At 46.2% G+C, this 16,446-nt stretch overlaps 1 protein-coding gene across 1 annotated transcript in view; it reads right to left on the reverse strand.

The window, feature by feature from the left end:
- ACOXL (acyl-CoA oxidase like) overlaps positions 1-16,446 on the reverse strand; it is a 355,676-nt gene that overhangs the window by 60,874 nt on the left and 278,356 nt on the right. Inside the window, exon 16 of the mRNA XM_055123333.1 lies at positions 9,687-9,774. Within this exon, the coding sequence (XP_054979308.1) occupies positions 9,687-9,774 (88 nt within the window). The remainder of the gene's footprint in view (positions 1-9,686; positions 9,775-16,446) is intronic.

A 16,446-nucleotide genomic window follows, 5' to 3' on the forward strand; every position in this document is an offset into this window, starting at 1 on the left:
TACATTGAAATACCAGATTAGGGGTCCTATGCCAGTAAAGGCAAGTGCAACAGCAATACAAAGAACCTTTCCATTATCGCATGATCACATCCCTGCTAACATTCTAGACCACTTTAAGCAGATATTAAAACACTTTAAATGACTGCATCTCAGAGGAATGAATGCCCCCTTCTCCCCCCTCCCCTTGCCCTTTCTTTCCAGCACTGCTCATGTTTCTCAGCAAAGGCCATCATTTTCAAGTTAACAGAGTATTCTGTTTTCTCTGCACGTAAAATCCCATCACTCAGAAGCAAAGAGAGAAATAAATTCACAGAGAGAAAACATGGCACTATTTTTCCTCCTGACATTTGGGGGTCTATGATAGGTTAAAAAAATGATGTTTTTATCTCTGGTGATTTATCAAACTCTAGATTTCATAAAAGATAAACAGATGCACTGAAGAAAGAATACATCATCTTAATGCTTCATTTTGACACCCAGAGTAGCAAAAGAGCATGTGTATCACACGGCCCTCTCCACACGCTCGAGTTGCCCAGGAGTTATGCATGTCATTCTGGTTTTCAAAACACGATGAAGTGACAGCGTGTCAGGAGGCACCTCTAAAGAAAACGGTCACAATTGAAACATACAGATTATTTATAGCCAGAAAACTCAGAGCTGAAAGAAACCTGGTTGTTGACAGAAAGTTGCTTTTTCTGTGTGTTTTTTTCTTTTCTGTAGTTCACTTTGGTTTTTGCGTGGGTGGCTCATAGGAACTCAAAGGTTATTTGCTAAATGTTGTGCGAGATTAGAACATGATGTCCTTTAAAACCTAAATTTAAGTGTATGCTTATTTGCAAACACATTTAACTTTAATTATGTGAAATATGGAATCACATATTTTTTCTTTTTTCATTTTTTGGGCCACACCCAGTGGTGCTCAGGACTTACTCCTGGCTCTGCACTCAGGAATCACTCCTGGTGGGCTACAGGGACCATATGTGGTGCTGGGGATTGAATCTGAGTCCGCCACATGCAAGGCAAGAATCCTCCCCACTATACTATCGCTCAGGTCTCCAAAGTTTTCTGTTTCTTCTTTTCTTTTTTACCTTTCGGTGGTGGGGAGGGCATACCTGGTAGTGCTCAGGGCTAACTCCTAATTTTGTGCTCAAGGATCACTCCCAGAGTGACTCAGGGGACCCTATGGTGTGACGAAGGATTTAACTTGGGTCAGCCTCAGGCAAAACAAGTGCGTTCCCCACTATATTTTCTCTCCAGCCCTATAAAATCAGACTTTTCCAGGCAATACCTAGATCTGATACAAGACAAGATTCCTAAGCTGTTATGTCCATTTGCGGGCTGGAAGGCTGTATTTAAGTCCTGGTTCCAGGAGAAATTCTGCAGCTCTGGGTCCCCAGTCCCATGCTCTTCCTTTTCCATGATGTGTGATTCTCTCACCAGCTACCCGGGTCCTGCGCAGGCCTTGTTTTGAAGCCACGAGATGATGTGAAGTCAGGATCAAATACAGAGACACAGCAGTGGCTCAGCGACACGTTTTTCAGCCAAACAAAGGGATGCAACACGGAAGGAAACACTGTGCCAAGTAGCAGAGGAGGCCTCGGGATGAAGGTCACTGGCAGAGGACACACCTTAAGTACAGGAAGGCTGCAAGGTGGTCCCTGGCACTACCCCACAGGCCCAAAGGAAAACAATATGTCTGCCAAGTATGATCCCCAGTGCCCTAAGGGCAGTCCTCAGCGTTGAGCTACCACCAAGTGCATGATCCCAGCACATGCACATGCCATTCAGTGTGTGAGCACCACACCCAAGGGTGCTGCCATCTGGTGCACGACCCCTCACAGTAACAACACCACCACCAACCTAGTGGAGAGGGACTATTTTTCTTGTTGAACTACCAGATTCAACCTTGATAAGCACTAGGGTAAGGGCAGCCTCTTCCTTTTGGGTGACACTGAGCCACTTAAGCAAGATTTCTGGGCCTCCACTTCTTTCTTGGGCATGAAGCTGAGAGTGGGCCTTTCCTCAGTGCCTTGGTGGGAGGGCTCAGGAGTTAACTGCCCACAATTCTTGCCATGCTGAGCACTCCCCAGGGTGCTCTCTCTCCTCAGGATGAGAAGGTCCTTGACATCTACGTGTTTTTTCTTTTCTTTTTTTAAATTTTATTGAATCACGGTGAGATATAGTTGCAAGCTTTCATGTTTGAGTTACAATCACACAATGATCAAACGCCCATCCCTCCACCAGTGAACATTCCCCAATACCCCCAGTATACACCCCCTTTTGCACCCTCCCACTGCCTCCATGGCAGGCAATATTTATTGTCCAAACTCTCTCTCTACTTTCGGGCAGTATGGTTTGCATACAGATACTGAGAGGTTATCATGTTTGGTCCTTTATCTACTTTCAGCACATATCTCCCATCCCAACCGATTCCTCCAACCATCATTTTCTTAGTTATCCCTTCTTTATTCCAGCTGCCTTCTCCTCCCCCCACCCCCCCTTTAGGCAGACTTCCAACTATGGAGCAATCTTCCTGGCCCTTTTATCTACTCTCCTTGGGTGTCAACCTCATGTGATGTTATTCTATATTCCACAAATGAGTGCAGTTCTTCTATATCTGTCCCTCTCTTACTGACTCATTTCACTTAACATGATACTCTCCATGTCTATCCACTTATAAGCAAACTTCCTCTCCTAACAGCTGCGTAGTATTCCATTGTGTAACATCTACATGTTTTATCAACATCCGTCAAGGGAGAGAAAATGAGCAGCATGATTCTGAGACACACCCAGTCTGGAGAAGCAGTCCAGGCTGACTTTAATAGAGGTACATGTGTGTCAAATAATTGAACACAGGAAAACATACTGAAGTTTAAGGATGCCAGAGGATCCATGTGCTGTTGTTCATGAAGGAGGGGAAGCACCAGGGGAGTTGAGTGGGGCCCTTAAAATATGATGTCTGTGGGGCTGAAGAGACAGTAACAAGGGAATCCTTTGAGTTCTCCGCACCTCCCCGCTGCCCTGAAATGATCCCTGAGCACAGAGCCAGGAGTAAGCCCTGAGAACCACTGGGTGTGGCCCCCAAACCAAAAAAAGACCAAGGACACAAAACCAAAACCTGATGCCTAAAAGGCCTTTCTAAGTAAAACACTGGGGTTAGCTGAAGTAAGAGCCCCAGAATGGAACCATATGTGACTCCAGGCAATTATTTGCTTTTCTGAGCCTAAGTTTCCCCAACGGGTTCTTGGCAGTTGTCATGGAGACTAAAGAAATAGGCTGGGCTTGGCTGGGCTCTGAAGCACAGGAGACATCTAACAAAAAAACAAGTGGCTGGCCAGCCACGGGGACACAAGAAGGAAGTGACAAGTTATCAGCATTTGGGTCAAGAATAGAAACTAACCTGCTATTCTTGCATCAACCTGCCTTGGCAAAGCATGGATCATGCACGAACAAAACCTGACTTTCTTCTTTCCTCCTCCCTTTCCTAGCACCCCACGGTCCTCCGTCCTTTGGCACCCCCCTCAGCATAAGGAACCCAGCAGGGTTCTCTGGAGACAGGTTCCAAGGTGACATATTCCCAAGTTCTGGGGTGATTGGGAGGTTCAAGCAGTGTGCCAGCATATGAGTCTTCAGACCCCAAACCTCATGCTCACCTACATGACCTTTCAGAGGTGGAGAGGAGAACCCCCTGCCCCAAACCAAAGGAGCCACCACAGGTCATCAGAGACAGTTCTTCCCCACCCAGACATCCCGAAGCCTGCAACTTGCCCCCTCTCGCCCACCCTTGTGCCCAGACGCAGAAAGGCTGGCACTACGCCAGGTTGGCAGCTTCCTTTTCTCTGGGCCTTGCTGCTATGGATGTCTCACAGGAAAAGTCAAAGCTGTCTCATGCTGGGCCACATTTTTTTCCTCCTTTCCGAAGGTGCCGTCATTTCTGTTAGTCCCGAGTGCGCCCGTGTTCTTGTCTCAGCCGGGCTCCCTTGCGCTCCCCCAGATCAGCTTTGCCTCTATCTCTCCTAAGGTCACCAGGCCTCAGGTGTGCTCAGAAGAGCGAGTTCTAGCTTTCTCTGCTCCCTGCTGGGTTTGCAGCTCTGTGCTCCCCCACCCCACCCCAATGCAGGGCCCGACAGAGACATGGGGGTTCTAGCAGGGTCCAGGAGAGCTCTGCGCTGCCCCTCGGATCCAGCCAAATACTGATTAGGAGGCCCTCGCCTGCTCGCTGCACCTTCTATCCCAGTCTGGGGACCCCCTGTGAGCTCCAGACAGAGAAAGCAAAGCAGAGACCTTCCTTCTCTCGCCCACACCTATAGCCCCCTGGATCTGCTCGGCCAGGACTTGTGCTTGGCTAACTGCATGCACCCATTCTTGGTTTTCTAGATCCCCAGCCAGCTTCTACCGCCCACAGAGTTACTGATGTGAGACAGAGACAAGGCAGAGAGTCCCCCCAACTACCACCTGAGACTTCTCTGAAGCTCGCCCCACCTGCAGAGGGTGCTGCTGGGAAGGAAGGCGCACATGTAACAGGCGGTTTAATACCCGTGGGTTTCACCATCCCCCTGCACTAGCCCTCCACCTCCCCTGGAAACTGCCAGGACACTGCAGCACCCCCTCATTCAGGACCAAGCCCCATCCCTCAAGGAACAAGCCCCATCACTCAAGGAACAAGCAGTTTTGGCTTTTGACTTCTAAAAAGCTCCTTCCTGAGGTGGTGGGATTTGTCCTTCTCGCTGAGACGGCTCTGATTCTTGGAAACTTTTGGAGTTGGGTGTCAGAAAAAAAAAAGATAAGCACTTCAATTCACATGGGGCTTTGGGCTGGAGTTGTGGCATTTCATTTTTCTGAGCTTGCATAATGTAAGGCACATTCAAGGGGAGGGGTGGCAGGAAAGAGTTCCCCATAATTTCCTGGAAGATAAATGCCAAAGCCCAAATTAAATCAAGGTGAAGGTAGTTTGTATAAAGAATAGCCCCATTAACAACGAAAAGGAAAATGCTGATCCCATGAAGAATATTAGAACAAGCGCTCACAGAGAAAATACAGAAACTAATGTATATTATTCATATGCATGCAATCCCATTTTTATTCAACAGGAAGTCTTGTTTTGAAAAAATACATCATCGAGCAGAGTCTGAAATTAATTCTCAGATAAGAAGAAATCTGCACTACTAATATATTCTAATTATAATTACAACCTGCTCCTAATGTGAACATTCTAAATTATTAGTCACTTTATTAAGAGCCAGAAGAGGAACTTCCTGCAACATAATAAGAACTACTCCCAGGCATTGAAAAGGAAAAAAAAAATCAAGAGATAATTCTGCATGGGGTTGGAGCACGTTGGGTGTAATTTATTTAATAAAAGTGACTGGCTTCTCTTTTTATTTTTGTTCACGAATTGGTAGAGCCTCTGGGGTTCCCACAACACCAGGCTTCAGAAGGCCTATTTCTAGGGCAAGGTAAAAAAGTGTATTGCAGAAAAAAACCCATTTATCATTGTAATGTTACATCCCACTTGAAAAACCCCTGGAGAATCCTTAACATTTGTATTTCCAAGCCGGTTTCCCTGAGTCTTCACAGGTAACAAACAGAGACGAAGGCTCAAAGGCTGCTCCCATTTGTTCCTGAAAAACGCAGCTTGATTCTGAGCTCATTTTCATCTGGGGTAACGGTAAGGTCTGTGGTTTCACAGACTGACCCCTCCCTCCTCGTTCTCACTCCTCCTTCCCCAGTCTCTGCAAGCCACATCTGGGTCTAGTCATGGAAGACAGATGGGCTCCTGCTTTTTCTTCTCCTTCAACCCGCAGACCTCAGTCACAGTATCAGACCTTTTGAAAGTCTTGCAGCCATGACTTCAAGGGCTCCTGGGTGAGTACACTCACAGTGTTCTTACTGGTGAAACGTTCCACGCCCACACACACCTCTTCCTTTATGGATGGCTTTCTCAATTTCAAAAATTTCCCCAGATTTCGAGATGCTGTCCCAGAAATAATTCCTTTTAGTGCTTTTCTGTTACTTTATACAGTCAAATTCTCTTCCTCTGACATTGAACCAAAAGCCATGATCCTGAAATTAATCACTTTGGCTGCTGCTGTTATTAACAAGGCTGTTAATAATAAGTAAGGCTTGTTATTAACAAGTAAGGCTCAGGAGGAGTTTTAATTTCTCTAGCTTTGTGGCCATAGCAGAGCGTTGGCATTTCTTCTGAGGGTTAAGACTTCACAATTGGGAGTCTACTCTGTTTAATCTTTCTCTTCTCCTTCCACTGGGACCAGGCTCTCAATGTTCGGTTTTGGGATGTGGGAACAAAGGCTTTTGTAGAGTAATAATTAATGGTGATGGAATTCTTTATTGAACATTATAAATCAGATGCTAAGCTAATGTCTTTTGAGAGTCATCTCAATTGTCTCATGAGGTACTTTGTTATCTACTTTATGTAAAAGAGGATGAGATAAAGTTCAGAGAGGCTGACTCATTCACAGCCAAACAGCTGCCAGCAGTAAACACAGCCTCTGGACCCATACAGTGCGGCTCTGAGGCCCACCTCCTCAACTCTTAGAGAACCTTCTGACTTTTTGAAACCGAGAATCCATTCATAATGAAGAGATGTGTGCAGGTATGGAACATTCTAGAAGAACACTTGGAGTGCACTTGACTGCGTGGGAGCCATTTTTAGTCAGCTAAAGGCATTCAAACAGTTTGTTATGCAGGGCTAAGGTCTGGAGGGACCCAAGAAGAAGAAAAGGCCCATCAATCTTTGGTGACTGGGCCTCAACCCTTCTCACCTTCGCTTAGCTTCACCTAAGCTTCACAAAGCTTCTCACCTTTACTTAACCTCAATTTTCTCCCAGGGTGAGGTAAGTGAACCCAGCCATAGTGCCAGAATTCCTAAGGTGAAAGACTCAGTACTGGGTCTTGGCTCACCCTCTTTCACACTGTAAGCCAGAGTCCACATCTTCATCCTGTATCCTAGGATGGGAAATACTTAAAGTCCATACACAGCGTGCTAGCAGAAAGAGCCCCCATACTGACACCAGCAGCCCTGCGAGTGGAACTAGTAAAACCCAGCAACAGAATCAACACAAAGTCCCAGGACAAGTTTCCCCAGGGGGACTGAAGTGCAGCTTTACAACCTAGACAGGCTTCAGCCTGAGCCACCAACCTGAAACAAATGATCCTCTAACAACGCTGAGAGGGGATACATAAGCTTCCCGAGGGGTGAGGTTGGTGCTAGGCACCATGCAGTGCTCACAGCACACTCCAGTCTGAGCTGGCTTCAGCTCAGAGCATCCGAATCCCCTTAATCATGAAGACAATCTGCCCTTCTCCAACCTTTGATCATCACTGTGCCCCTGTGGGGATTTCCCCACAGAGATGATGGCATCGCTGGTACCAAGGACTGAGCAGCTGGGTTTTGATTTGCTGTTTTTTGTTTTACATTTGGGGGCTATAGCTCGGCAAGTTACTGAGAGTATCCCGCACGCACGGCAGAGCCTGGCAAGCTCCCTGTGGCATATTCGATATGCCAAAAACAGTAACAACAAGTCTCACAATGGAGACATTACTGGTGCCCGCTCGAGCAAATCGATGAGCAATGAGATGACAGTGACAGTCGTACAGTGATAGCTGGTGGTGCTCAGGGCTTATTCCTGGCTCTGTACTCAGGGATCACTCCTGGTGGTGCTCGAGGGAACATATAGGATGCTGGAAATCGAACCCAGTTTGGCCGTGTGCAAGGCAAAACACCCTACATGTTGAACTATTACTCTGGGCATTGGGTCTCTATTTGTGTGAACAGACTAATTCTAGATTATGGATCTACCACTTTTGAGTTCAATGAAGGTAAGTCAAAGCCCCTGTGCCTCACTGACAGTGAGGTAAGGAGAAAAACGAATATTTCTGGACCCAGATGCTGTCCTATTTCCAAATAACACAGGGAGAGGGTCTTGTTCTCCAAGTCCTTGTCCAGGAAGCAGAAGGTGAAGATCAACCAGAATCTAGGGTGCCTGTGGACAGTCCCTGCGACACTCAGGCAACAGGGCTAGGTGACTACTGGGCTGGAGACCATCATGTCCACCCAGTGGTGCTCAGCGGTCACCAAGGCTGCATCTGGAGAATCTCAGGGAATGTGGTACTATGGATCAAACCAGGGACAGGCACTGCACCACTCCCCCCAACCTCCCACACCCTCTGCCACACACATACATATATACACACATCCTATGCTATTTCCCAGGCTCTCAGCCTTACTCTAGACTTATCCAAGATTTTTAGCACGGATGGGCTTAGAAGAAGCAAAGAGACCACCACTAGGCCTATGCCACATCCACTCACCAGTCCTGCCCTGGGGGCTTGGTAAAGGGTGCTAGTATTCCTAGAACTGCCTAGTTCAGGAAGCGTGGGAGATTGTGTGGGTAGGTTCAGGGGAGCAGGCAAGGTATTCCCAAGTTGCTGAATTAACTCTTGTTTTCTTTTGGGACCACATCCAGCGATGCTCAGGGGTTACTCCTGGTTCTGTACCCAGGAATCACTCCCGGCAGTGCTCGGGGGACCATAAGGGATACCAGGGATCAAACCCAGGTCAACCACATGCAAGGCGAGCCAACTGTTAGCCTCTTAACAGATTCTCTCTGTAATTCCACCCCATTAGTTGGTGCCTGGGGACACCCAGGACTTGGTGGCCAACCTTGAGCTGTGGTGGAGGAGACCACACCTAGGCCTGCCCTCCCTCCCCAGAAGGCAGGAAAGCATCATAGAGAAAAACTCTCTTCACACCCCTGTGAGCTGTGGTGGAGGAGACCACACCTAGGCCTGCCCTCCCTCCCCAGAAGGCAGGAAAGCATCATAGAGAAAAACTCTCTTCACACCCCTGACTCCAGACCTGCAGTATGGGCGTGCTCGTGAATAAATGAATGATTCTCGGGATTAAACAATAATTTCAGGAATAACATGTCTTAAGGGACCAACTGTTTTAAGTGTAGTTTTGTTGTTGTTTCTATGGATTGTGGCCATTAGAGGCAAACATAAATACAGCCGTTTCCTCAGCGTTAGGGCCCTGCAGAAACCATGGAGGGAGCTGGTGGTATGGGGCTCTGTCCTGGCACTGTAGGTTACCTTAGTGACAGTTCAGCCCTCCACCTACTAGCAATGCCCGTGCAGTGGTGACAGCTGGCAATGTCTTCACAGAGTTGCAGGACAGGAAGTTGCCCAGGGTTGAGAGCCAGAGCTGAAAAAGGCCTCATCTGTCTCTTATTCATTTGGGGTTAGGTTTAAGTTGTTCATTCTGGTGTTTGAAATTCTTCAGGCATCGATCCCATGAAACAGCCTCCTCTGATCTGTGTGCTCACCTTTCCTTTGTTCATTTGGGAATAGCTGTCACTGGTGGGCAGAGGCCCGGGGATCAGGGGCATGGGGAAGAAGGGGTCAACATGGTGGCAATTGTGGATTTGAGATACCTTTGCTGTTCCTGGGCTCTAGTTCTGGGCCTTGTGGGTGTTGTTAGTCAGTGTTCCCAAAAAGAGGAGAGCTCACTGACCATGAGCTTTCATTCTGCACAAGGCATCTGGGCCCCACCCTTGTGCACAAGGGTTCAGACGTCAGCAGGGCTGTCCTCTGCCTTCAGAGTCAGATTCTGGTGATGCTGCAGGGCTCAGACCATCTGACTGCCCGTCAATAACACACCCACTAACCTCTGTGAATGTGTGCCAGGGACAGGGCAACCACATGGTGGAGACACGAGTTCCAGGCGCTGAAAAAGTCCTCCTTCTGGGTTGTCACCTGGGAGAAGGACAGAAGGACAGTCACTGCAGGCAATAATCTGAGAGGTTAGAATCACAGAACAAGGCAGAGGTGGTCCACTCACACACACAGGTTCCTTGGGAGCCAGGAATCGAGTTTGAACCCCAGGATCACATGATCCCCTGAGCACCACTGCGTGGAGCCCTGGAGGTCCCCAAGTACTCCCAGGGTGGCCTAGTGATTCCCTCCCTGCAGGCCCATGCAGTCAAGCATCCTCTTTGGGCCTTGCATTTAATTCCCCAGTCAGGCTGACCGTGTATCTCTGGGCATGGCCTCTGTGCGCACTGATGCATAGGCTTGGGAATCTCTCTCACCAAAATACATAAAAGAATCAAAAATTTTTTTTTTTTGGTCTACGACTGAAAAGGCAAGATTTTCTATGGAAAAAAATCTCAGGAAAATATATTAAAACTATCCAATCCCCCCCATTTCTCCGCGCCCGCACCCCCAGAATGACTGACGAAGAGGAGGGAGCTGCTTGGGACACCAGCAGCCCACCAGCAACCTGCAGTATGTGACTTGAGAGTTTCCGCCAGGTCCCCCGAGCGGGGACCGGCGTTTCTCTTTTTTTTTTTCTTTAATCTCTCTCTCTTTCCCTCAACTTCTCCTGGGCACAGCACAGCATCTACCCACTTCTCTGAGCACAAAATGGAGAGACGCACCCAAATGCGCGGCGCGGCTGGCGGGGGATCGAGGGCAGGGAAGTACCGGTCCCCGCCCACATCGGACACTTAAAGAGAGTACAGCCACGTGGGCTTTCCCATTTCTCCGCGCCCGCACCCCCAGAATGACTGACGAAGAGGAGGGAGCTGCTTGGGACACCAGCATCCCACCAGCAACCTGCAGTATGTGACTTGAGAGTTTCCGCCAGGTCCCCCATGCGGAAATCTCTCTCTCTCTCCTTCAACTTTTTCCCTGGACTTTAGACAGAAACCCAAAACCACGCGGCCTAATGTCATCTTAGTATCAGCAATATGTAATGGTTTCTTCTTAATGGGTCGGACTTTTGTGGGTGATCCTAACAAGAATAGTAAGTATTTTGTTGAAATATTGAAGGCAATCAAAATGGTAGCCATCTCTCTAGACTGAACTAAGCTATATCCCCACGCCGGCTGAGAAGAAATATCCTTCTTTCTCGGGAAGAAACGTGGCGTGGTGTCAAACATAGTGTGATGTCCATTAAGCAAACAGACCTGGTGGCGTGGGAATGGGAAATAAGGGGGAAAATTAGGTACATGGACCAGCAGGACGCTGGTGGTATCTCGAGCCGGAGCCGATATCAGCGCAAGACCTTTGGTTCCAGAAACTGCTTGCAGACACTCTACTAGACTATCAACTAAGCCAGAGCCCCACGCCGGCTGATGACGGGAAATAACCATCCTCTTCGGTTTTTTTCCCTTTGTCAGACAGCGTGGCGATTACTAAACAGGCGTGAACTCGGTGGCGCGGGGCAAGGGGGAAAAAGAAAAGTTATGTAACAAACAGCAGGACTTAATATCTCTATATTCTTAGTAATGGAGAACTATCAAATGCCTCATTGGCAATAGGACTGTCTTTTTCTTTTTGGGGGGAAACCCCAGCAACGGTAGTGAGTTGTGTGTTGAAACATAGAATGTAATCGAGATAAGCGTAAATGAAGTGAAACTTATCACGTACAAGGGTGGGGACTAGGGAGGTGGGAGGGGGCGGCAGATATACTGGGGGGTTGGTGATGGAAGATGGGCACTGGTGAAGGGAAGGGTGTTTGAATATTGTGTAACTGACATAATCCTGAGAACTTTGTAACCCTCCACTTGGTGATTCAATAAAAAAAAAAAACTATCCAATCTGATAAACAAATTAGTCATAAGGGATAAGATTTTGATACAGAAAAATCAAATTGTGTATCTGTATTCCAGTAATAAATAATGGAGCTCAATAAAAAGGCAACTTTTAAAAAAGCACCCAAGATGTGAGCTATAGAAATGTTTTATAAAATATGTCTAATACCATACAAACTAAAAAAATTGCACAAGGAAATTTTGGAGTGGGGGAAAGGGGGTAACTAAACCCAGCTATACTCAGGGTTTAACTTCTTTCTCTGTGCTCAGACATCACATTTTGCAGTGCTCAGGAGACCAGATGGGGTTCTTTTTTTTTTTTTCTTTTTGGGTCATACCCAGTGATGCACAGGGGTCACTCCTGGCTCATGCACTCAGGAATCACTCCTGGCAGTGCTCGGTACCATATGAGATGCTGGGAGTCGAACCCGGGTCGGCCGCATGCAAGGCAAATGCCCTACCCACTATGCTATTGCTCCAGCCCCCAGATGGGGTTCTTGAGACTGAACTTGGGTCAACCAGTGTGCAAGGAAATTCACTAACCACCATTCTACCACTCCAACCCTGCAGAAGGAAGTTTAAAAGGACCACATAAATAATGGGAGAGCCAGGCTGTGTTCCTGGGCCAGATGACTATTTTGCCTTCACTTTTTCTCACATTGACATATAAGTTCACACGATGCCAATAAAAATACAAGAAGGTCTGATTTTTTAGTAGCAATTGATACTTATTTGTAAAGATTGCATGAAAATACAGAAGACCTAGACCTAGGAAAGTCAAAACAATTTTGAGGGGGGAAAGGTTATAGGATTCACGCTCATGGATTTTAAGACACCACAAAGCTACAGTAATCTGGTATAGTGTGCCCTTATGATAGGAACAGAAACACAAATAGGCATAAAGCCATCCTGACATGGAGAACCATGTGTGGTCAGCTGGTTTTCAACAAATGCACCAGGTAATTTATAATATTACTGGGGACTAAACAGTCTCTTTGACCAGCAGTGCAAGAGCTAAACACCCACATGCAAAAGCAAATATAGAAATGAGTAAAACCCCACTTCAACTTCACATCCTACACAAAAATAATAACAAAGTGGGTCAGAAATCCGAGAGCCATATGAGAGCTACTCTGAACTCTGTAACTTGACACAACTTATAAGAATATGGCATGGGAGAGTCTCCGTGACACTGAGTAGGCAGTGGTTTACGGTATGAGACTCGGGGAAGGGTCTTGGGAACGCAGACCAGTGATTCACTGCAGGTTTCCCGTAAACAAAGCTCTGAGTTATAACCCTGAGCACACCATTACCATCACCACACACACACACAAAAGACAGGAAATGATTCAATTTCATAAAAATTAAAATTATGCTCTCTAAAGACACTTTTCAAAAATTAAGTCATGGGGTCAGACACAGAGTACAATGGGTAAAGCACTTGCCTTGCCCCTCCCTCTTCCCTCCAAGCATTACCAGGAGTGATCCCTGAGCACAGAGACAAGAGTAAGTCATGAACACTGCCAGGTGTGGTCCAAAAACAAAACAAAAATTATAATTCAGGCAATAAAGTAGGGGAAGAACAGCTGTAAAACCCACATATATATATTTTAAATTTATTTTCATAAAGTTGTCCACAATAATGGATCACATTCAATATTTCAACACCAATCCCACCACCATCACACCTTCCCACTACCATTATTTTGAATTTTCCCACCACCATTAATTCTGCCCAACAGGCAGATGCTAGATAATTTATTTTGTATTGCTTGTTATGCCGTGAGCTCCTGGAATTCTAAAATTTTAAATAATTATGGTTTTGAGGTATCTCTGCCGTGTGCTGCTAGGTTCCAAGATTCATTTGTGAGTCTCTGAATCATGGCCGTTAATGCGCTTACATTGCACCCAGAGGCTGTTTGTGGGGGTGACAGCAAGGACCCCCAAAGGAGTGGAGAGACAGGAAGGAGCGATCTATCCCCAAGCCCTTGAGGTCTGGAGTTTGCAGTCACTGGTCCGGCACACCTGGGCTTTTCATTGAAACCCACATATATATTAAAGAACTTTCGTACAGAATTTATTAAGAGGGCCAGAGTGATAGAATAGTAAGTAGAGTGTTTTCCTTGTACACAGCCAACACAGGTTTGATCCCCAGCATTTCATATCGTCCCCTAAGCACTGCCAGGAGTAATTCCTGAGCCAGAGCTAAGAGAATCACTGAGTGTGTCCCCAAAACAACAACTCCCCCCTAAAACCCCCCAAAAAATTATAAAGAGAACTTGTAACTCAATGATAAGAAAACAAAATTCCATTTAATGAGTGGGCAAGATTTTGAACAGATGCTTCATTAAAGAAGACGAATAAATGAAAAATAAACCCATAAGAAGATGTGAAATTTATAATAAAATCACAATGAGATTCAATTTCACACCCACTAGAATGGCTAAAATGAGTTGGGTTGGTAACACCACATACTGACAAGATACAGGACAATTGTAACACTGGTAGTGGGAACAAAACATTACTCTACAGGATAGTTTGGCAGTTTCTTATAAAGTTAACCCACATTCACTCACTGTAGAATACAGTGATTCCACTCCTGAGAGCCACAGAGATAAAGACACAGACCTACACCAAATCTTCTATGAAATTTTTCAAGAGAAATTTTGTTATAATAGCCAAAACTGGAACCAATTTATACCCACCATTGGTTAGTGGCTAAATATACTAATATATCTATGCATATTTTCCACTACTATGCAATAAATAAGAATAGCAATAAAAAGGAATAAGCAATAACTTGGATGGATCTCAAAAGCATTTTAATACTGTGACAGAAGCTAGATAAAAAAACATGCTACATTGCAAAATGCTATATAATAAAGTTATATTAAATCATTAGAAAGACACATCTATAGAAAAGGAAAAATAAATTAAGCAGTCAGGGTGAGAGAAAGGGATTTATCACAAAGGGACATGAAGGAACTTTCTGGGATGATGGAAATATTCTCTTGATCTAGACGATGGTAGTCATGGCAGGACCATAAACATGTGTCAAAACTCATTGACTGACTAAACATTTAAATTTAGTCAATCTAGCATAAAAGTCTTTTTGAAAAAGAAAATCTTAGTTTTTAAAAATGCTCTCTCTAGAACAAGCATTAATGAAGAGGGCGGGGATCTTAACCACTGGCTTCCGTGTCCACATCAGGGGTGCCATCTATCTGTACCTGGAAAGGGGGTGAGAAAGGCTCTTTCTCCCAGGGTCACTCAAAAGGGGAATCCTTCAGAGTGTGCTGAGATGTGAACCCCCAACCCACCTTCTCCCCCATTCAGCTTGAAGGCCCACCTGGCACCAGCACAGACAATTAGATCTACCCGTAAAGAAAAATGTTCTATCTTGGCCTCCATTTCTAACCCCCAAAGCAGAGTAGTCTTTTTATATCTAAATGTAAAAACAAAAAATATATTAAAAATTGCTCTCCTCCACTACTTTCTTGCAGCTGGGCTCAGAAATATAGTTCCCAGGGCCAGGAGGCAGACATCTGCTGGAGGATGCTTCTGTGCAAATCCTGACGAGAAATAATGTTGACTCGTACGTGTCTTTTTCTTTATACTTTTTTTCATTTCCCTTCTGGAAAGATCTGTATGTGTTAGAAGAGTTTTAAAACCACAGCTGAATTGGTTACCTAAGGTTGCTGGACCACAATCTTGATGAAAACAAAGAAGCATTCTCTCACAGTTCTGAAGACTAGGAAGTTCAAAATCAAGGTGTGGGTAGGGCTGTAGGACCCTCCAAAGGCTCTAGGCCTCGGGATTATCCCTCCGATTCCTTCCAGCTTCTATCTCTTGTCAACTCTCTTTAGCACTCCTTGTATTATGCTTGATGCCAATATCTCCCTCCATCTTCACAATATGACCTCTACTGAGTCTCTCTTCTTATCGGGGCACAGTTACAGTGTACCCCACATGACCTCATCTTATCCTGATGACATCTGCAAGTACCACGTTTCCAAGCAAGATCATATGCACAGGCATGGAGAGTGTCGGTGATTCCTCGACTATCTCTTTATAGCTACTGCACGGCCCTGAGCCACCTATCCCCATCTTCCCCGAGAGAATATGAGTTGGTTATTTTGGCTAGCTACCATAGTCAAGTATCTCACCTGATCCACGTTTTTCCCTCTAAGTGATTAAAAAGAGTCACTGCTCTTCCTGAGCTGTTCACCAAGAGAGTCGGGACCTGTGCTAGTGCAATGCTGGGTCCAGGACACAGTGACTGCCTGGGGTCATCCTTATTTCATACTATCATAACTAGGACTGGAGCGATAGCAAAGCAGTTAGGGTGTTTGCCTTGCACGTGGCCAACCCAGGTTTGATTCCTCCATCCCTTTATCCTTCTCAAGAGCCCGGCAAGCTACTGAGAGTATCCCGCCCACACGGCAGAGCCTGGCAAGCTACCCATGGCGTATTCGATATGCCAAAACTAATAACAACAAGTCTCACAATGGAGACATTACTGGTGCCTGCTCAAGCAAATCAATGAACAGCAGTGCTACAGAGCTACATATCCAGCCATGCCTCTTCTGGATTTGGGCTTTCTCTTCTTAGTCCAAGCCACGAGGCACCCTGGCCTTCTCAGCAAGTCATGTCAAGCCTCCGGTGTTGGCTTCCAACACTGGACAGCCTGTGGCCCTGTGCCTCCCTCCAGCCTGGGGTCTTCGTGACCACCATGTTCTAAGCTGGTAGCTCTGTGTTCTCCTCTGGGGTTCCCCCAGTCTCCCCCTTTACATCTTGGGGCTGTCTCCAAGCCCTACCCTCTTCTCTTTGA

Source organism: Sorex araneus, chromosome X, assembly GCF_027595985.1.
Source record: "Sorex araneus isolate mSorAra2 chromosome X, mSorAra2.pri, whole genome shotgun sequence".
Lineage (NCBI taxonomy): Eukaryota > Metazoa > Chordata > Mammalia > Eulipotyphla > Soricidae > Sorex > Sorex araneus.